Raw genomic sequence first — 19,089 nt, 5'->3', positions numbered from 1 at the left:
ATACAGTAGCTTAAGAAATGTGAATATTACATAGGAAACACAATTCTTTTCAATGTAGAAAATAGGTACGAATCGGCATCTGGAAAATACTTAGCTATGCGTTAAATGAATCTACATAACGTAGACGTTTGAAATTGAACTAGCGAAATACATGATTTCTTTTCTACAATACGGCATGATGTCATTCAAATGATTTGAGATGCCCAAAAAACTTGTGAGACACAAGTAAAAAAAAAAAAAGATGTCGACAGAATTCCGTACCCGGTACATGGAGAGGTCAATCCTCAGGGAGTTGTGCAGCTGATCCAGTAACTTGACAAACCTCTCCTTCTAAAAATATAAAGGACAAAGAAAGACACTAAGACGAATGACACTAAGAAAAACAACAAGGCTGGTAGATCTGTTAGTACCATTTAACGCCGTATCAGATGATGGCGAATGTTTGTCAAAGAGGGCTGGGCTACATTTTATTTGTCTTTGCACTCACCCGGAGGGACTTTTTATGCACATTGGTTCATCCCAAGAACTGGGAGAGTACCAGCAGGAAAGAACTGAGCTGATTTTTTTTTTTTTTTTAACATAGACAACACTTTAAAAATTGTGTCAGGAACTTACGCCAAAGTTGGATGCAGCAAATCTATCGGAAGCAGAAACATTGTTGGAGGACTGGGTAGTGTGAGCATAGTAAGCGTTGATGTTGGCAAGCAAAGTGCTCATCACAGCCGGCACTCCGGGGCACATGTACTTGGATGACAAGCAGGCAAAGTGGCTGTTGAATGGAAAGGGGGCGGGGCATTTAGCAAATAAAATTATGCATGTAAACAATAAATAAATGAATAAAAATGACTCGATCAGCACTGACGTCATAGCCTGGTAGATGGACTCCACACCATAACGCATGGCAAACTCATCTACGATCTCCTGAGCAGTCTCCTCAAAATACACCTTCCAGGCATCGTCTCCTTTGGCATCGGGAATCTTGACTACGCCGCCATTCTGGTCCTCGGTGGTGTACTGGAAGAGATGCTAAACAGAGACAAAATACAAGGGTTGCTTATAATAATAATAATAATAATAATAATAATGGCGGCCGGTAGTCCAGTGGTTAGCACGTCGGTTTCACAGTGCAGAGGTACCGGGTTCGGTTCCAGCTCCGGCCTCCCTGTGTGGAGTTTGCATGTTCTCCCCGGGCCTGCGTGGGTTTTCTCCGGGTGCTCCGGTTTCCTCCCACATTCCAAAAACATGCGTGGCAGGCTGATTGACCACTCTAAATTGTCCCTAGGTGTGAGTGTGAGTGTGGATGGTTGTTCGTTTCTGTGTGCCCTGCGATTGGCTGGCAACCGATTCAGGGTGTCCCCCGCCTACTGCCCGAAGACAGCTGGGATAGGCTACAGCACCCCCCGCGACCCTAGTGAGGATCAATCGGCTCGGAAGATGGATGGATGGATGAATAATAATAATAATAATACATTTTATTTATAAGCGCCTTTCAAGACACCCAAGGACACTTTACAATAACAAAAAACACAAAACAATACGGGTTGGCCAGCGTTCACTCAACCCGGGCTGGGATACATTTTGGAAGGGACGACTTCGGGATTTTACTCTATTTCTATTATCAGTGCAATCAAGTACTGAACTTAAAATACAAAATTAGATGCAGTTAATATTGGAATGGAAATAGACATACAGTATATTTCTGCCCTCGAATTTCCCTACAAACAAATGAGCGTTTTAGTATCCCACCAGCTGATTTCCAGCAACCTTGAAAGAAAGTTCAAGTGAATGACTAAATCGATTGATTGTGACTGTAATGATTATTGTGAACCATATTTAACCAGCTTACTTGGATGGATCTATAGATCATCCAATGGGAACATTTCGATTGTATTATTTATGTTTTTTGTGTGAAATATTAAACACCTTTGTCGTTCATTCATTCATTCATCTTCCGAGCCTCACTAGGGTCGCGGGGGGTGCTGGAGCCTATCCCAGCTGTCTTCGGGCAGTAGGCGGGGGACACCCTGAATCGGTTGCCAGCCAATCGCAGGGCACACAGAGACGAACAACCACTCGCACTCACACTCACACCCAGGGAAAATCTAGAGTGTTCAATCAGCCTGCTATGCATGTTTTTGGAATGTGGGAGGAAACCGGAGCACCCGGAGAAAACCCACGCAGGCCCAGGGAGAATATGCAAACTCCACACAGGGAGGCCGGAGCTGGAATCGAACCCGGTACCTCTGCACTGTGAAGCCCACGTGCTAACCACTGGACTACCGGGCCGCCCCTTTGTAGTTTGATTTGTCAAATATTAAAATGCAAACGTAACATTTCCGCCCCTCCCACGCAACGAGCCTGACCTCATGAAGACAGGTGTACTGGACATGATAAGGCGCCACGGTCTCCTCTCCTTTAATCTCCACGCTGATGTGCATGCGGATGGCTCCCGACACGGCAGATTTATCGGTCCTCTTGTCTGTCAGAAGCGAGTGAGATACAGTATACGGCACATCTTTTGTTAGTTGGCTTTTCCATCTCCGACTGACAAAATGTGACAGTTCATGTTTTCTTATCTGCAACGTGTTGAACAAACGCGGGAACTCACCAAGGTTATACCAAACATCCATCTCCCCACTCAGCGTGCGGACTTCAATGATGGTTTGGCCGAGGAAATCGTCGCTCTCGCGTTTGAACCTCTGTTTCACGCGAGACTTGATGTCGTCATCCTCATCCCACACTCGAACCTTGATGCGATCCGAAGAGTTGTGGCACTCGCTGAGTGAGTCACGGTTCACGTTAGCGAACAAATACAGAGATGAGAATACGGCAACGGTCAAGATGGCGTTTACTCACAAGTGGAAGTTCTCTTCCCACACTGGGTTTAGGTTGCCATAAATAGTCTTGGTTCTTTTTTTGGTCTTTCCCACCTGGACTGTCACATAGGGATCACTGGAACCAGTTTTGTCTTTAGCCTGGAGTCCCTGTGCGCATACCACTATGGGAAAGGGGAGCGGAGACACAGTCAGGTGAGCTCGATCAAACTGGAGACCAATATAAGCTAGCGAGCTAGCTAGCTAACCATATTTAGCTAGCTAGCGAGCTAACCATATTTAGCTAGCTAGCGAGCTAGCTAACTAACCATATTTAGCTAGCTAGCGAGCTAGCTCTCTCTCTCTCTCTCTCACCAGTGATGCTGATCTTCGCCGACCATTTGGATGTGCCGTCAAGCACGCTCTGCTTGATCTGTTTCATCTGGGTAGCGTGCGTCGATTTGTCAAGGCCAAAGACTTCCTGGATTTGCTCAAAGATCTCCGGTTTGTTCCGCTCTCTGATCTTCATGCGGTCCTTTAGGACCATGATGATATTCTGGGTTCGGTCTTCCGCTCCATGCTTGGAACTTTTCTCTGCAGCCCCTTTCACACAGACAGACAGGTGGAGGAAGCGAATGGGAGCCAAATATAGGATTTTTTGCAACATAAACTAGTTGTTGATGGAACGAATGCGCGAATGCGGTTTTGTGAACGACGAGCCAACGACTTACTCTGCAGACAGTCGGCATTCAGCAGATCTTGGCACTTGTCGTGACATTTGACGCCGCACTCGGAGCAGCGCATGCCTTGCCTGGCGATGCCCCACAGCAAGCCTTCGCATTCGTAGCAGTAGGTGGGGGTGGTGGCCGTCCACACTTCAAAGTTGTGCGGCGTCGTGGAGGAGATGGGGTAGATGAGAGCCTGCAGCGTTTTCTTATAAACGTGACTTTTCTGCAAAAGACGCGGAGAAGAATTTGAAGAAGGGTCAACGAAAGGTCACCAAAGACAAACGAGCACGTGGTGGAAAAAAACCCACCAACTCTTCGTTGCCGAGCGTTGTGGAGGCCATTGCAGACGTGATTCCCGCCTTACGCGAGTTTTGCACCAGCGACTGGAAATACATTAAAAGGCGGCGGGATTCATTCGGGAGGACTTTCGTGTGGGCTTTAAAAGTAGATATTGGATAGAAACGTACTTACCATCGCCTGATGTAATAAAGCAATGGTGAGATGAAGAAAAAAAAAAACATTGAGAGAAAAGTCATTTTGAGCACAATTAGTGTTTCAAATGTTCATGTGGACATTCCTTCTGCCTCGTCATTGTTCCCTAATTACAAGAACCGCTCGACTTGAATTGATTAAGATGCACGTGTGCTCACAAGCCGGTAAATGCAGCCCGCATAGAAAACACAAAGAACTCATCCGAGTTTAGTTGTCCTGGACTGAGCTCCAATTGAGAATCCAAAATTTCTTCAATGAACGTGCGTGCATGCGTGTGCGTGTGCAAGAGAGACTTATCGTACCAGATCCCGGACGAGAGGAATGGCTTTTCTCTTCCGAAGGTCCGGCATGCTGTCAATACTATAGAGTGCACCGCCCATTCTGCATAACAAAAGGGAAGAGCTATCATCACATTTGCCACAAGAAGTGCCATGCAACGGTGGAGACAACCCGAAGGTCCTGGGGGGGGGATATATATATATATATGATTCTCGCTCCACTCTTCCATTTGTTTTTTTTTCTCTTCAAGTAGATTGTATCAGAAGTATTCAGCAACAGTGTAGCCAATGTCGCACTGAATAAGCTCACTTCGACTCATCGGTTATTTTTGCTAAAAGGCCCAAACCGGAATCAGCCTGAAGCAAAAAAAAAAGTGCAAGAAAAGTGTTTTGCTTTTTTTTTTTTTTTTTAAGCTGCTGCTACAGTCGTATTACGTGCATACTGTACCTGAATGCATCTTGATCTTAAAAGCGTCATTCGCATCCAATACACAGATTTGTGCTCACTTTCATGTGCGGAATGCCGAGTTAGACACTTACCCTCCTTTACCAAACCATAGCGAGCTGGAGGTTTCTCCTCGTGCCTGACAAAGAAAACATTTGATGAAAGAGCTTTTGAGTCTGGGATACAATCCGATGTTACGCTCGCTAATCTTAGTTTTACGTGCGCGACAATATAGCGACGGGCGTGCATTTATAAAAGGTTAAAAATTCCATTGATGAAGGGAAACACTTTGTAAAGGTTCAGCGAGCGAGCGAGCTCTCTAAAGACATGACAGAACATATGCAGAGCTTCCAAAGAAGAGGTACCGGGTTCGATTCCAGCTCCGGCCTCCCTGTGTGGAGTTTGCATGTTCTCCCCGGGCCTGCGTGGGTTTTCTCCGGGTGCTCCGGTTTCCTCCCACATTCCAAAAATATGCATGGCAGGCTGATTGAACACTCAAAATTGTCCCTAGGTGTGAGTGTGAGCGTGGATGGTTGTTCGTCTATGTGTGCCCTGCGATTGGCTGGCAACCGATTCAGGGTGTCCCCCGCCTACTGATTGATTGTGACTATTAAGACAGAATCGGCGCAATTCTTTTCAAGCCGCCGTCAGCTTTGGACCTACCTTCCTGCATGCTCCAATGATGGCCAAGAAAAGCGCACGCGAGTGTCGCGATGGCAATGACATGAAACTGCAACAAAAACAAAAAGTGGGCCCACGCAGAAACCAAAAAACAAAAGGAAAGACAGAGAAAGGGAGAGGCCAAGTGTGTGGGGGGGGGGGGGGGGGGAACAGCCACATACGTACATCGACAGAAACATTGAAGCAAGTGATTAATACGGTGCGCAACTCAATTCAAAAACAATGAATAGCAAATCAATTTAAAAAATGAAAAAAAAAAAGTGAACAATGCAGGTGCAAACTGATAAAGCAAACCAAATATTTAGCCAAGGAGCATCCTTGGTGCTCCATCCTGAACGAAAACTTTCTTGTCTGCCACGTCACCAATTTCGTATTTTAAGACAACAAAAATATTTTATTTCTGGCGTATGCGAAACACATTCTCCATGCTTTCCAACCGCTAGCTCGCAAACACTTTCAAAATAGAACCGCAGGACCTTATGTACTTTATTTTTTTTTTGCATATAAATAAATAATGTACTTCACATCCATATTTCAAAAACGAGGCCGACCGCTTTAGAGTCTTGAGAACGTCATGTTTTTTTTTTTTTTTTTAATCGAAGAGATGGACTTCAATCGTTTACGTGCCCACGTGAGCAGGCCTCCCCCCGCAGAGTTGTGCCGCTTACCTCCCGAAGCTGGTCCAAAACCTTGTTGTAGAGTCTAAGCCAGTTTTCTTTGGCTCGGAGCGCCGGATCCACGGGCTCTTTGGGCTCCTCTGTGACTGGAGGACTGACAGAGACAATTTTCACATCAATACGTTTGTTGATAACGGACATGAAGAGGGCGTGTCCGAAAAGTCAAGCTTGGTGTCTCCTACCTCTCAGGCGTCATCTGTTTTTCCTCGGGGGTCGGTGGCTTGCTTGTTTCATCGTGCGCCTTCCGCTCGATGCCGAGATCCTCCTCCGGAGGGTCAGGGGGCACCTCGGCCTCCTCCTCCGCTGGATTTTCCTCTTCCGACCGAGGCTCTCGTTTCATTTGCGAACCCTCATCGTCAGGGGCGGGCGATTGCGCGGCGGCAGAAGCGTCAAGTAAAGACGCGGGCTGAGCGGCAGTCGCAATCTGCTGGGAGGGGGGCTGATTGGCAGCTAAGGTGGCTGGGTGGGAAGGTGGAAGATGGTTTGCGGCCGTGGACCGATGTTGTTCGGCGGGGGGCGGCGGCGGGGAGTGCGACTGGGCGGGTTGGGCGTTGGGCACGGAAGACAGGAAAGTGGAGGCTAAGCCCGTGACTGCGGCCGTCAGGGGTTTGGCCATTGAGAAGAAGGAAGCGGCGGACGGAGCCGATTGGGGGGGCGGCGCCGGAGAACTTTGATGACCCGCAGGGAGGTGCGCTGTCGGAACCGCGCCGGCGGGAGGACCCTGGCCGGACGCTCGATTGGCAGCTTGTGCGGGTGGGGGCTGCTTTTCGTGAACTGAAGGTTGTTTCTCCAGGGGGGGTCTCGAGCTCGGTACGTCAAGAGCGGGCGGGGCGCTGGATGTCGGGGTGGGCGTGAATGGCGGTTCCAAATCCTCGCTGAGGTTTCCGTCCAAATTATATAAATCGTCATCGTCGTACGTCAAGTCTTCGTCCTCATAAAGGCCTTCCTCCTCCGCCTCGTACAATCCTCCGTCTTCTTCCTCGTACAGAGCCGCCTCCTCCCCCCCGTCCCTGCTGTAGCCCCCCTCATCGCTGTAAGCGCCTTGAGTCTCCTCGGGGTCCCAGTCCGGGGAACCTTTGCTGTAGCTCACCGAGGAGTGGCACGAGTGGTACGAGTCGTTCTCGTCGTACGCGTCCCTCTCGCCGTCGTCCTCTTCGCTCAGCTGACTGCTGCAGCGACTCAACTCTGCGGACGATGCGTAGCTTCCGGCGGGACTGCGAGAAGAAAACAAAAGAAGAGAGGGAAGAATGCGCGAATGGCGGGGAAGTAGACCGGAACGGCGAACGGGAAAGATGACAAACCAAAAAAAAAAGCGAAATACGGAAAAGCGTATTTGGGCTTGCGAAGCCTTCGGGACTCATTTTCGGGCGATGTAACTCCGACACCCACCTAAGAGGCCGCTGATGATGGTAGTCGAGGTCGTGGCCGTTGGTCAAGCGCGGGTACGAGACGCCTCTGGAGTCACGGCGCTGGTGGCTGAGAGGGTACTGGTGGACGGACGCGTTGGGCTGAGATGTGCTGTAGTACGGTGGGGGGACGCTGTTGCTGGTTTCGCTGCGGTAGTCGCTGTCCCGGTCATCCACGGCGCTGTCGGGGTCGTCGTCTACGCAGGACAAAAGACGCAAAGGATGGCCGTGATGGAAAAATAGGCAGCCGGACGTGTGGGACGAGGAAAGGAAAAGACGATTCAGTCGTGAACGCTTTGAAAAAAATAAAATAAAATGGATTTGAGTGTTTTAAAACATTTATCGACATGTCAAGTCTCCTTCAAATTCATGACAGTAGAAACTGGAATTTCAAGCAACATCGGGGGGCGTGCGTGCAAAGTCTCACTTGACTCACTCGGTTGATCTCCCCATAAACTCCAATTACCTGAAATGAAAAGACACAATTATGAATCACAAAGGCGACGCAAAGACGAGCATTCCGGCTTCCTCTGGCAACAAATTTAGCGCCAACGCCGCAAGTCGCCGCGACTCGACCTTTCAATTCTCTGCTTTCGGAATGATTAATGACACAAAGAACAAAGTAAAACTTACAGCACTGGGTGCTCGGAAGCCGGAGTGGGCGCTCCTGTTCTTCTTGGTATGAGTACTGAGACAAATGATAGATAACACGGTTATAACACGGTTATAACACGGTTATAACACGGTTATAACACGGTTATAGTTTAGCGACGAATCATCGCAGCCTTGTTGTCCAAACGCGAGAACCTGCGGTGAAATGTTGGAACGCTCGACACAGTGAATGCTTACTTACATCTTGCTCCCGCATTGCATTGAGTTGTTCCAGTTTTTTGGCCCAGTACCTGGCCTCATCCTCCGGGATGTCTGAAAGGCAAAAAAAGCAAAACTCGGGTGAGAGAAATCTCATCCGCCGTATCTCATTTAAAAATAGCAGCTCTGGTTTGATGTTTTTTTTGTTTGTTATTTTTTCCTTGAGCCGAATAAAAGCAACGGTGGAATTTCACTCGAAGCCTCGGCATTTATAAATAGGGCAGTTGCGCAGACGAAGGACTCGGATGTTCAATAGCACCCGCAGGAAGCCAAAACAGCAGGAAAGGAACACCGAATCAATGTGAAAAAGGAACACGGTGTAATCGATGAGTGGGAGAGGACACACACACACACACACGAGCGACGTTAAAAAGTAGGTCATGTTGATTAATTGGTGGAGGCATCACAATGCCTAATGATTGACAGAATCGTTTTGCACGAGGGTGCAGTATGTATTCAGCAAAGATCCCCCCCCACCCCCACATTTCCCATCCCACCAAAGGTTCCGCTTGGTCACTGACCGCGTGTGAAAAGGCGGAACTCACCGAGGGGCAGCTCAAAACGCGTGTCGAGCAGCATCAGGTGAAGCGTGGGATCTTTGGTGCCGCAGATCTCATTATCAGTCATGATGACCTGAGAGTCCAACGTGAGCCACTCACCCGGGCCTTCCTGTGTGCACAGTGAAAGAGCTGGATAGGGTGGGGGGGCGGGATGAGCATTCCAAAAAAAAAAATGGCCTCCACGAATCATCCGCAAGCATGTTAAGCCGGATCATGAAGAATATTTTGTTGAGAGTTGAGGGTCGCTGGTGGCCAACCTCATTTGACTGTCTGATGCTGTGGAGGGGAATCCACACGGTGCCGACCATCGTGTCCCAGATTAAGCCTTTGTTCCACACCTCGACAGTTAGACCCAGGTCCAAGCGGTTGATTTCACTGAAACGTGAAAAAGTGGGCGAGGGGGGGGGCCCAGGGGGGAGATTGGTGGGACTTAAATCAAGCATTCTAGTAACGCTAATGCACGGGACTCTGCGGTCAGCCCGTTTGCTGCAGCCCACATATTAAATAGTTCTCACCATCCATCACCCCCCCCCCCCCCGCCCCCCAATGCCGTAATGTTAATACGACGCTAAACCGCACCTTGCGTAACGTTTGAGTGATTTCAATTATTCGGATGGTTATTGAGGTACAGGCTCTAAAAAAACAATGAAAGCACAAGCAGAGGATGTGGGTGGGTGGGGGGGGGGGGCAGATGAAGATGGAAAAAAAGCTGCGTTGTCGAATTCACTGATGCGTTGGAGCGCCGGGAGCCCAGAGAGACATTGAGCGGATGAGAGGAGAAAACAGGAAGGAGTCAAGTGAAGACAGACGGAGAAGAACTCACAACATGAAGTCCTGCTCCCAGCTGGGCAGGTTGCCCCTGACGGCGATGGTTGTGCTCTTCACATTTTGGACTTTCAGAGTCACATAGGTGTTGAACTTCTCTGCCAGAAAGAGAAGAAAACCTCGTTGAGTTATTGTCATGCGATGACCTTTAGACATAAAACAGATTGTCGTGGTTTGTCCAACACTCGCTACAATTGCGGCATATTTAGGAGCAGGCGAACTCTGCGTGCAATCGACCTGATGACTTACCTTGGGCTCCATCCAGCTTGGCTTTCTTCACTGTGGAAACACACAGAGGGGACAGTATCACAAACAAGAACGCCATCTGCTTTCATTTGCAAAAAGAAAGAAAGAAAAACACGTGCAACTTCTGTTCTGGGACAGCATAAAAGGACAATATAAGATACCCGAGTACCATACAGAATACCAAATACTCTTATTGCACGTTTGAGGCAGCTCAGCGTTTCTTTGGCTGAGCTGTTTGGAGAGAAGAAAAACGGCAACGATGCAAATCTGCTGCTTTCTTGTCCACACATCCCAGCATAAACATGGGCAGCCAGACTTGTTGACACCTCGTCAACGTGACATGGCAGGCGGCCATGTTGTGTGTGGAAAGGAAGTCATGTTACAAAAAGCCTGAGGGATAAATCCGGCCTTTATGATGAAACATTTCTTTTTTCTTTTTTTTGTCAAACACACCGGTTTAGAGTGACAGTCTACACCACAGCGCCATTTTACCAGCTTTGACGAAGAGGCGGGCATACATTTTTAATGCTGCGTTCCAGTGCACTCTTGTTCCATACCATTTCCACGTCACTCTCGCTGTGAGTTTCATAATAACAATATTGAGCAGCTCCGCCCCCCCCCCTCCCGCCACATTTTTTGTTTGCTTGGCTTTGAAAGTGTTCCTGTGATATCAAAACGGACGCATCAACACATGGGGAGGATCAATATGAAGTGAAATTGGATTTCTGACTGGGAAAGGCTGAACCTTAATTAGGGCCGGCGATCATAAATCTCCTTGACACCATTTTTTTTTGTCGTTGTACCATATCGATCAATTTATTGAAAGCAGGTTATGAATAGGTAGTCTTGGTTCAGAAAAATTTGGGTCAAAGCTATGACAATACAATGCCTTTTTTTTGCGATTAAAAAAAAGAAAGAAAATGAGCCACTCTAAATGGTGCTGACTGCCATTTTACACGAGTTTGAATATGACTGCATAATTCTGAACACAGCCACATCCGGGTTGTAAGCGGGTGTGCACACTTGCGCAACCACCTTATAAAACGAACAATCTGTCCGCGTGGCTGCTTTCTGCATCGTCGACAGGTACGATGCATGAAGAAAGGCGGCCTCTTGAAGAAGCGCGAGTACTGTGGAGGCTAGAAATAGCTCCGGTCAGGTAAGCATGAATGATGGAAAAGGAACAAAAGCGAGGCACTCGGCCAAGTCTCGTAGTCTACGGCAGCCAGCCGGGCCTTTATGAATGGATCACTCGAAGGGCTTTAACGACACTCGGGACTGACTCAAGTGCAGGGACAGTCATTGGGCGGTCCGGGTGGAATGAGATGAGGTGGGCCGGCATGAACAATGACGCATAAGAGGTGACTTTGAAGCCCCTTTACCTATCCTTGCCACCCTATTTGGCCACCATTAAATAGACGACTAAGGCCACGAGCTCTGACACACGGCGGTGATTGCTCACATTTCAAGCAGGGAGACCTGTAGGTCGGCCGACAATGAATAGGAAACGTTTGCGGTGATTCACAGAGCCATCCATTCATTCGTTCATTTTCTAGACAGCTCATCGCGTTCGGGGGGGGGTTGTCCGAGCTGACGACACACTGGAATTGCTGCCAGTTCATCGCCGGTAGGGCTGAACAATTCAGTGAATTCAAAATGACGTTGCAATGTCGTTGAATGCAATTGTCAAATTTCAATGGCTGACATTTACAAAGTAGAAAAACAACCCCCGTCTTGAAAATAAGGCCATAAAACCCCTCAGAGGTTGACGTATATCGAAAAGTACATTTACAAATAGGACATCCACACCCCTCCAAATTGACACAATCTCGCACATTCGTGGAATCTGAATTAAACAGCAAAATCCACGCATTTTTTGTCCATCTACGGGGGCGGCCATTTTGCCACTTGGTGTCGACTGAAAATGACATCACAGTTGCTCAGGTAATGACCAATCACAGCTTACCTGTTTTCTGGGTTTGGTCAGATGACGTTTGCAAGCTGAGCCCTGCCTTGAACTATTTTGATGAATGTTCTTTGGCCAAATTCATTGAAAAGTACTTTCATATCGAGCACGCTGGTGCTGCCTTTCATCCTTTTATTGAAAAAATAAACCCAAGAACCTCTTTATAAAGAAAGTGAAGTCATGAGCCCCCCACCACCACCACCAACAACTATATAAGTCAAGCTTCAGTAGAAAGAAAATTCTATTGTTTGCCCACAAAGCATACTGAAACAGTTGTGGCGTCGATGCCTTGCTCACGGGCTCATCCAGTGCGACACGTCATTAACGCATTGACTTAACACTTCATAAAATCAATGGAAAGGGAGGGGAGTCATTTGACTTCAGCTTTACCTAGCTTCTATTTTCAATGGGCAATCGTACCAAGGGTTTATTCATCATGACAATGGGAGGCTCCAGCATCAGCATCAAGTGTTTTTTTTTCGGGTGGGAGGAGATGACGCATCGCCGGAGAGGGGGAAACGTTGAGAAGTGACGCGCACTTCCCTGCACCCGGCGAGAATTCCCTCACGACTACAGCCGAGCAGCAGAAGGAGGGAGGCGGCAGCGGCAACAACGCGGCAACGGCAGGGGCTTTTCCACGTCCTGCTCATCGGTCTGCACACGCCAGTGAATGAGTGGAAGTCGCGCGCACGCGCACGCACGCACACACTGTAGACAACCTCAACAGCTGCGCTATTTGCTCGATCAGGAAAAGACAGTCCAAAATACGTTGGCCCAGCTAACCACAATTTTCGGCAATTTGATGACACACACACACAGGTGTCGACCGGTTTCGCCTCTCACGTTGCCCCCACACCAATCAGCTCTCGTGGGCTAAGGAAAAGGTGCGAGTGACACTTGAGTGAACGCGTTCGGTGGCCATTTGAAGAGATGCTGCCATAAAAGCAAGAGTTTTCAATCAACGGAGGAGCCATCAGACAGTTTGGTGCAGTACCAAAAAATGAATTAAAAAGTCAGATGCCAAATAAGCTGCTCATATCCGTCTTACCTCCCACGCATAGTAGGGACATCTCCGTCGCGTGGCGTGAGGGATCCCGGCTGTCCTACGGTGAGCCGCCGCTGCCTGAGCGAACCGTGATTTGCAGTCTCGCTCCCTCCCCGTCTGACTGCTCAAAGCCAAATTTGAGGAAGATGAACGAGGTGTTCTCTCACACGGGCTCGTCGGTCGCTACGCGCGGCCGTCGTCTTCTGCTCGGCACAGGGGTGAAACCCTGTGTCCACTTTGGCAGCTCCCCTGCATTGCCTCAGCTCGCCGCTCCTCCCGCCCGCACAGCCATCTTGTTTCAGCAGGACAGCTCCCCTCGCCGCTGTGACGTCACTAGAACGAGGAGCAGGAAGAGGGGAGGTGAAAGGAGGACGGCAACGTGGTGGGACTGCAATCGTGCTTCCACCAAGCGAATTGATCCAAACCACGATGTGGGGCAGATATTGTCAAAGGTCAAGAATCAGTAGCTGGACTTCATTCAATAAAAACCAGAAAAACAATTGCCCGGTCAGATGGGTTCTCAAACTTTTCCCTCACCTCAAAACAAATTTAACTCGCCATCGTGATTCAGGAAAACATTAAAATAGAGTAGTATAGTAGGCCTAAGTGTTCATCCCCAAAAACTGTCAAAAGTGATCAGGCAAATAGTTTAAGGTTTAATGTATCCCACTAGGCTAGATCCACTTCTGCACTGGACATTGACCAAATTCCATCTCCATATACAGAACCAAAACAAGAGGAAACTGACCATTTTTAAAACCATACCCTGAGGATCGTTTCTGGTCATAAATCGGACACGGAGCAGAAAGTGGAGGAAACAATATTTGCTTCTAAAATTGAATATTTATCCACCACATTATTGTTATTTTAGCTGTACATAGTTTATTGGTATCCTTGCACATCAAGAAAAACTACATTATATCAACCAAATTATTGTTTTTTTTTACTGGTTTGCAGGCTGTTTACAATGGTAAAATATTTATATAAGCTATATTTTTTAATGTCATGTCTTATTGGTTTATGACAATTCACAATGGATTCATGTCTACAAGTCAAACAGGTCGCGCGATAGAGGGCGCTATACAAACCTTTGATGTCGATAGCACTCGAAACTGACGAGATGAAGAAGCGTGTTTTCTTTTTTTTTTTCGCCTGCGGTACATGTAAGATGGCTGCTGGTGAGAATAGTGGCAGGCCTCCGTGTCTCAACTTTGTCGGCGCAGGTCCTCTGGGAAACAGCCAACCTAGCAATAGCGTTTTCTCGATGCCGGCATCCAATGGCGGAGTGTTGGGTTCGGCTGGCGGGGCGCAGGGAGCTACTCGACGATCCAACCCGCAGCTGGGCCCTGGCGGTCTAGACGGCAACGGCGTTCTGACCTCCGGAGCTTCGCTGACCGCACAGGGCTCTCTCCAGCCGCCGACTTCGGCGAGTGCGGCAGGCTCCGGAGGCATGGATACCCCGGCGTCTAACATGGCAGCCGTCGCGGCGTCGAACGCGACCCCGGCGGCGGCGCCCGCCTCCGCACCGGCTGCCGCGTCCGTGTTGGTGTACCGAGAGCCGGTGTACAACTGGCAGGCGACAAAGAGCACCGTGAAGGAGAGGGTTGCGTTTCTGTTCAACAACGAAGTGCTCAGTGACGTTCACTTCTTGGTGGGCAAAGGAATGGGGGTTCAGAGGATACCCGCACACAGGTCAGATCGGTTTGAACTGCACAAAGCTTCAAATGGTGGCGCTTTAATCTGATTAGCTGGCTCTGACTTGTTAGGTTCGTCCTGGCCGTTGGAAGCGCCGTTTTTGATGCTATGTTCAACGGCGGAATGGCGACGACGTCAACGGAAATCGAGCTTCCTGACGTGGAACCAGCCGCCTTTCTGGCACTGTTAAAGTAAGGACTTGTAGAGGGGGCAGGAATTTTTTTTTTTTGCCACCAGGGTTGCAGCCGAGCCCCTGCCGGTGACGTCACGCATCTCGCAGGTGCACCGAGCCAAACGTAAACAACGCCACTTGGGCAGTATAGTGAACTTCCATCCATCTATTTTCCGATCCGTTTTATCCTCTCGAGGGGTGCGGTGTGTGCCGGAGCTTATCCCAGCTGTCTTCGGGCGGGGGGCGGGGGACACACACCTTGAACCGATTGCCAGCCAATCGCAGGGCACGCAGAGACGAACAACCATCCGCGCTGACACTCACACAATTTAGAGTGTTCCATTAATGTTTTGTGGGAGTGTTTTTGGAATGTGGGAGAAAACTGGAGAACCCGGAAAAAACCCAATCACAGGGATAATGTGCAAAATCCACACAGGGAGGCCGGAGGCGAACCCCGCACCTCTGCACTGTGAGGTCGACGCACTAACCACTGTACCGTCGAGCCGCCACGATAGAGAATTTCGTTTTTTTTAAGGTCTTGAAACAACTTTAGTTCAGCCGAAACCTCCAATGTCACAATTTGGGAATTTCAAGAGTTTTGACAAATCTCTATGTTTAAAAAAAATGGAGGTTAGAGGATTAGGTCCAATGCCAGCATTATGAAAGACAAATGCAGGATTTTTACATATGCTGTACATCAGCGAGTTAAAAGTTTAGCCAAATTAAATCCATTGATGGTACTTAAAATGGATCCATTTTGACCCTTTCCAGGTTTCTGTACTCTGACGAAGTTCAGATTGGGCCAGAGACGGTGATGACCACACTATATACTGCCAAAAAGTACGCTGTGCCAGCCCTGGAGGCGCACTGCGTGGAGTTTCTCAAGAAGAACCTGAGAGCTGACAATGCTTTTATGCTTCTCACGCAGGTCAGACACAACGCCTATCATATGAAACTGATTTTAAATGTTCACGTAAAAGTAAACATTTGTGCTTGCATTGCGCGTACGTTCTTGTTTTCTTGTTTCAGGCGCGCCTGTTTGATGAGCCTCAGCTTGCCAGCCTCTGTCTAGAAAACATCGATAAGAACACGGGGGATGCTCTCGCTGCCGAGGGCTTCACAGACGTTGACCTGGGTGATTCTCCCGCTCGCCTTTTCATTTCACATTTCGCATCCGATAACGAGTCGATCTCCTTTTAGATACGCTGGTCGCCGTGTTGGAGAGGGACACTTTGGGTGTGCGGGAGGTACGTTTGTTTGGCGCCGCGGTGCGCTGGGCGGAAGCGGAGGCCCACCGGCAGCAATTGCAGCCCACCCCGGAGAACAAGCGCAAAGTGCTGGGCAAGGCGCTCACGCTTATCCGCTTCCCTCTCATGACCATCGAAGAGTTTGCCGCGGGTGAATTGACACGTAGCAAAAAAAAAAAAAAACTCACTTAACCGATTGGCGGCGAAACGCCGTTCACCCGCCCGCGTATTTTTTTGCTTCATCAGGACCGGCGCAGTCCAGCATACTGACTGATCGAGAGGTGGTGAGTCTCTTCCTCCACTTCACGGTGAACCCGAAACCGCGCGTGGACTTCATCGATCGGCCGCGCTGCTGCCTCCGGGGGAAGGAATGCAGCATCACACGCTTCGGACAGGTGGAGAGTCGCTGGGGCTACAGCGGGACAAGCGACCGCATACGGTAAGCCACCGAGCGCTGAAAACGTTTGCCACCGCTTCCCGTGTGACTCGCATACGTCGGCGGTAGATTTTCTCGGGACTACACTGCCAAAGATTATTGTCAAAGCACTACTTTTATTGAAATGAAGCTCCTCACGAGACCTCAACATTGTTCCTCTATACCAAAATGCCATAATACTATTTTTGACTTGTCTCAAAACGGCGAAGACAGCAAATATTGGACAACCCCCCCCCCCCCAAAAAAAAGAAATAATCAGCGAATAGGAGAAGCAGTGAGTTGAGAACACTCGCTCTTGTCTTCAGCTCATACTATGATGATCATGTTTCTAGATTCTCAGTAAACCGGAGGATATTTGTGGTTGGCTTCGGCCTTTACGGCTCCATACACGGGCCGACGGACTACCAAGTCAACATTCAGGTACGACCCGGAGGCGCGCGTGTGCGCTCCTTTTGTTTTTCTGTATTCGTCAATGTCCGCTGTCCTGCTTCTCTCCGGTGTAGATTATTCACACGGACAGTAACACGGTGCTGGGCCAGAATGAAACGGGCTTCAGCTGCGACGGCTCGGCCAACACCTTCCGAGTCATGTTCAAAGAACCGGTGGAGATTCTCCCCAATGTTAACTACACCGCCTGTGCTACACTCAAGGCCTGTATACATTCATTCATTCATTCATTTTCTGTACCGCTTGATCCTCACTAGGGTCGCGGGGGGTGCTGGAGCCTATCCCAGCTGTCTCCGGGCAGTAGAATCGGTTGCCAGCCAATCGAAACGAACAACCATTCGCACTCACACTCACACCTAGGGACAATTTAGAGTGTTCAATCAGCCTGCCATGCATATTTTTGGAATGTGGGAGGAAACCGGAGCACCCGGAGAAAACCCACGCAGGCCCGGGGAGAACATGCAAACTCCACACAGGGAGGCCGGAGCTGGAATCGAACCCGGTACCTCTGCACTGTGAAGCCGACGTGCTAACCACTGGACTACTGGGCCGCCCGGCCTGTATCCAATTTTTTTTTTTTTTTTTTAACCCTTTCATGCACCCTGGATTTTTTTTTTGGGGGGGGGGCGGTAATGTGATTGGGCTTATTCAAATGTCTCAAGTACACAGACTGCATAGGTTTGACTATTTTCAACCACCTTTTAAGTGCGAAAATTCATTACTTTGCATGCCAGGCCAATCATAAAAAGATTGCCAGATATTAGGGGTAAAGATTTTCTCTTATACTGCATGCGAGAAGGTCTCAGCTCGTGTCATTAAACACTTGGCTGGAGAAACGTTAGCAAGCTCATTATCTGTGTGGGGGGGGGGGGGGCAGACATGGAACAATAACCTGCCTCATTTTGGAATTGAGAATTTCAGTTGTGGGAGTCGCGTCTCCGGCGGTCACCGTCACAGTAAACACTCGCTGCAGAATCGTTAGAGCTCATTATCTGGCGGGGGCGCTGACGTGAAATCAACAGCCCCCCCACCCCGTGTTCTGCAACGCGTGGATGAACGTGCTGTACTTGTGCGTGCGTGTCTCTGTCCTAGCAATTGGCTGTTGGGGGGGAAAAAAGGTGGTGTTCAATTACAGAATCTGAAATCGACTCCCATGACTATCTGGCCGTGGTTACTCACCCCCCCCCCCCCCCCTCCTTCTCTCTCCCTCATCCTACAGGGCCCAGACTCTCATTACGGGACGAAGGGAATGCGAAAGATCACACACGAGTCCTCAACAACCGGCACCAAGACCTGCTTCACCTTCTGCTACGCGGCGGGTAACAATAACGGCACTTCGGTCGAGGACGGACAGATTCCCGAGGTCATCTTCTACACATAGTCACCTCTGACATTTGCGCTTGATGTTCCATCGAATGTGACAGCCGAGGAAAGCGGCTCCCTTGGGTGGGGCTGGGTGTCAGGGTGGGGGAGTGTGGGGGGGGGGGGTCTACATCCAGGGGCTCATCTGTCATAATTCTGTTCCCTCCATACGGTGCGCTACGGTCGGTCGCATTGGAAGACAAATGGCCACAATATTGTGTGTAGTACGTCTCTCTCTCTCTCCCTCTTCTTCCATCTTTCCGAAACCGATGTGACTGTTCATGACTCCACAGCGGAACAAAAAAGTAAAGGAAAGGCTGTACCTGCCGAAATTATGAGCAGCATGAATATCTCCGCTGTGGTTTGCCACCAAGAGCTTGACACACCGCATGTCACCCCCCTCGGCCAGCATTTCACAACTACCAAAGTCAGCGGGTAGCTGTCGGTTGCGCCCATCTGCGGATTTCAAAGGCGTTAGTCAAAGCAAAAACGTCTTGACCTTCACAGTACCGTTCGGTAAGTCAACTCGTGAGTTACTGCAGTAAAAATGGTTTGTATCTTTGCTTGGTATCTGCCGATACCCAAAAGCTCTCGCATCGCACTTTCTTGGCCTTTGCGTAGTTGGTTGGTTGATCATTTTTTTTCAAATATCTTTCTTTTTTTTCCCCTTTTTTAATTTTGTTGTAAATATATGGGCC

At 49.0% G+C, this 19,089-nt stretch overlaps 2 protein-coding genes across 2 annotated transcripts in view; one reads left to right on the top strand and one right to left on the bottom strand.

The window, feature by feature from the left end:
• Nucleotides 1-14,272, bottom strand: part of LOC127616580 (protein unc-13 homolog A-like) — a 24,198-nt gene extending 9,926 nt beyond the window's left edge. Inside the window, exons 1-24 of the mRNA XM_052088240.1 lie at nucleotides 14,121-14,272; nucleotides 13,036-13,365; nucleotides 10,025-10,054; nucleotides 9,774-9,873; nucleotides 9,208-9,325; nucleotides 8,936-9,059; nucleotides 8,374-8,444; nucleotides 8,154-8,208; nucleotides 7,957-7,986; nucleotides 7,504-7,717; nucleotides 6,297-7,328; nucleotides 6,106-6,208; nucleotides 4,852-4,895; nucleotides 4,336-4,414; nucleotides 4,013-4,018; nucleotides 3,850-3,924; nucleotides 3,545-3,764; nucleotides 3,189-3,416; nucleotides 2,857-2,998; nucleotides 2,609-2,778; nucleotides 2,364-2,479; nucleotides 863-1,026; nucleotides 616-769; nucleotides 262-330 (exon numbers count right to left, since the gene is read on the bottom strand). Of these exons, the coding sequence (XP_051944200.1) occupies nucleotides 262-330; nucleotides 616-769; nucleotides 863-1,026; nucleotides 2,364-2,479; nucleotides 2,609-2,778; nucleotides 2,857-2,998; nucleotides 3,189-3,416; nucleotides 3,545-3,764; nucleotides 3,850-3,924; nucleotides 4,013-4,018; nucleotides 4,336-4,414; nucleotides 4,852-4,895; nucleotides 6,106-6,208; nucleotides 6,297-7,328; nucleotides 7,504-7,717; nucleotides 7,957-7,986; nucleotides 8,154-8,208; nucleotides 8,374-8,444; nucleotides 8,936-9,059; nucleotides 9,208-9,325; nucleotides 9,774-9,873; nucleotides 10,025-10,054; nucleotides 13,036-13,057 (3,366 nt within the window). The 5' untranslated portion in view covers nucleotides 13,058-13,365; nucleotides 14,121-14,272. The remainder of the gene's footprint in view (nucleotides 1-261; nucleotides 331-615; nucleotides 770-862; nucleotides 1,027-2,363; nucleotides 2,480-2,608; nucleotides 2,779-2,856; nucleotides 2,999-3,188; nucleotides 3,417-3,544; nucleotides 3,765-3,849; nucleotides 3,925-4,012; nucleotides 4,019-4,335; nucleotides 4,415-4,851; nucleotides 4,896-6,105; nucleotides 6,209-6,296; nucleotides 7,329-7,503; nucleotides 7,718-7,956; nucleotides 7,987-8,153; nucleotides 8,209-8,373; nucleotides 8,445-8,935; nucleotides 9,060-9,207; nucleotides 9,326-9,773; nucleotides 9,874-10,024; nucleotides 10,055-13,035; nucleotides 13,366-14,120) is intronic.
• LOC127616573 (BTB/POZ domain-containing protein 2) lies at nucleotides 14,201-19,089 on the top strand. Its single transcript, XM_052088231.1, has 9 exons — nucleotides 14,201-14,724; nucleotides 14,799-14,918; nucleotides 15,671-15,827; nucleotides 15,929-16,034; nucleotides 16,100-16,297; nucleotides 16,393-16,585; nucleotides 16,915-17,002; nucleotides 17,086-17,232; nucleotides 18,249-19,089. The coding sequence occupies exons 1-9, from the start codon at nucleotides 14,201-14,203 to the stop codon at nucleotides 18,408-18,410; spliced, it is 1,695 nt and encodes a 564-aa protein (XP_051944191.1). The 3' UTR covers nucleotides 18,411-19,089.

The sequence above is a fragment of the Hippocampus zosterae genome, chromosome 15 (genome assembly GCF_025434085.1).
Source record: "Hippocampus zosterae strain Florida chromosome 15, ASM2543408v3, whole genome shotgun sequence".
NCBI lineage: Eukaryota > Metazoa > Chordata > Actinopteri > Syngnathiformes > Syngnathidae > Hippocampus > Hippocampus zosterae.
This window is presented reverse-complemented; position numbering and strand designations above follow the sequence as displayed.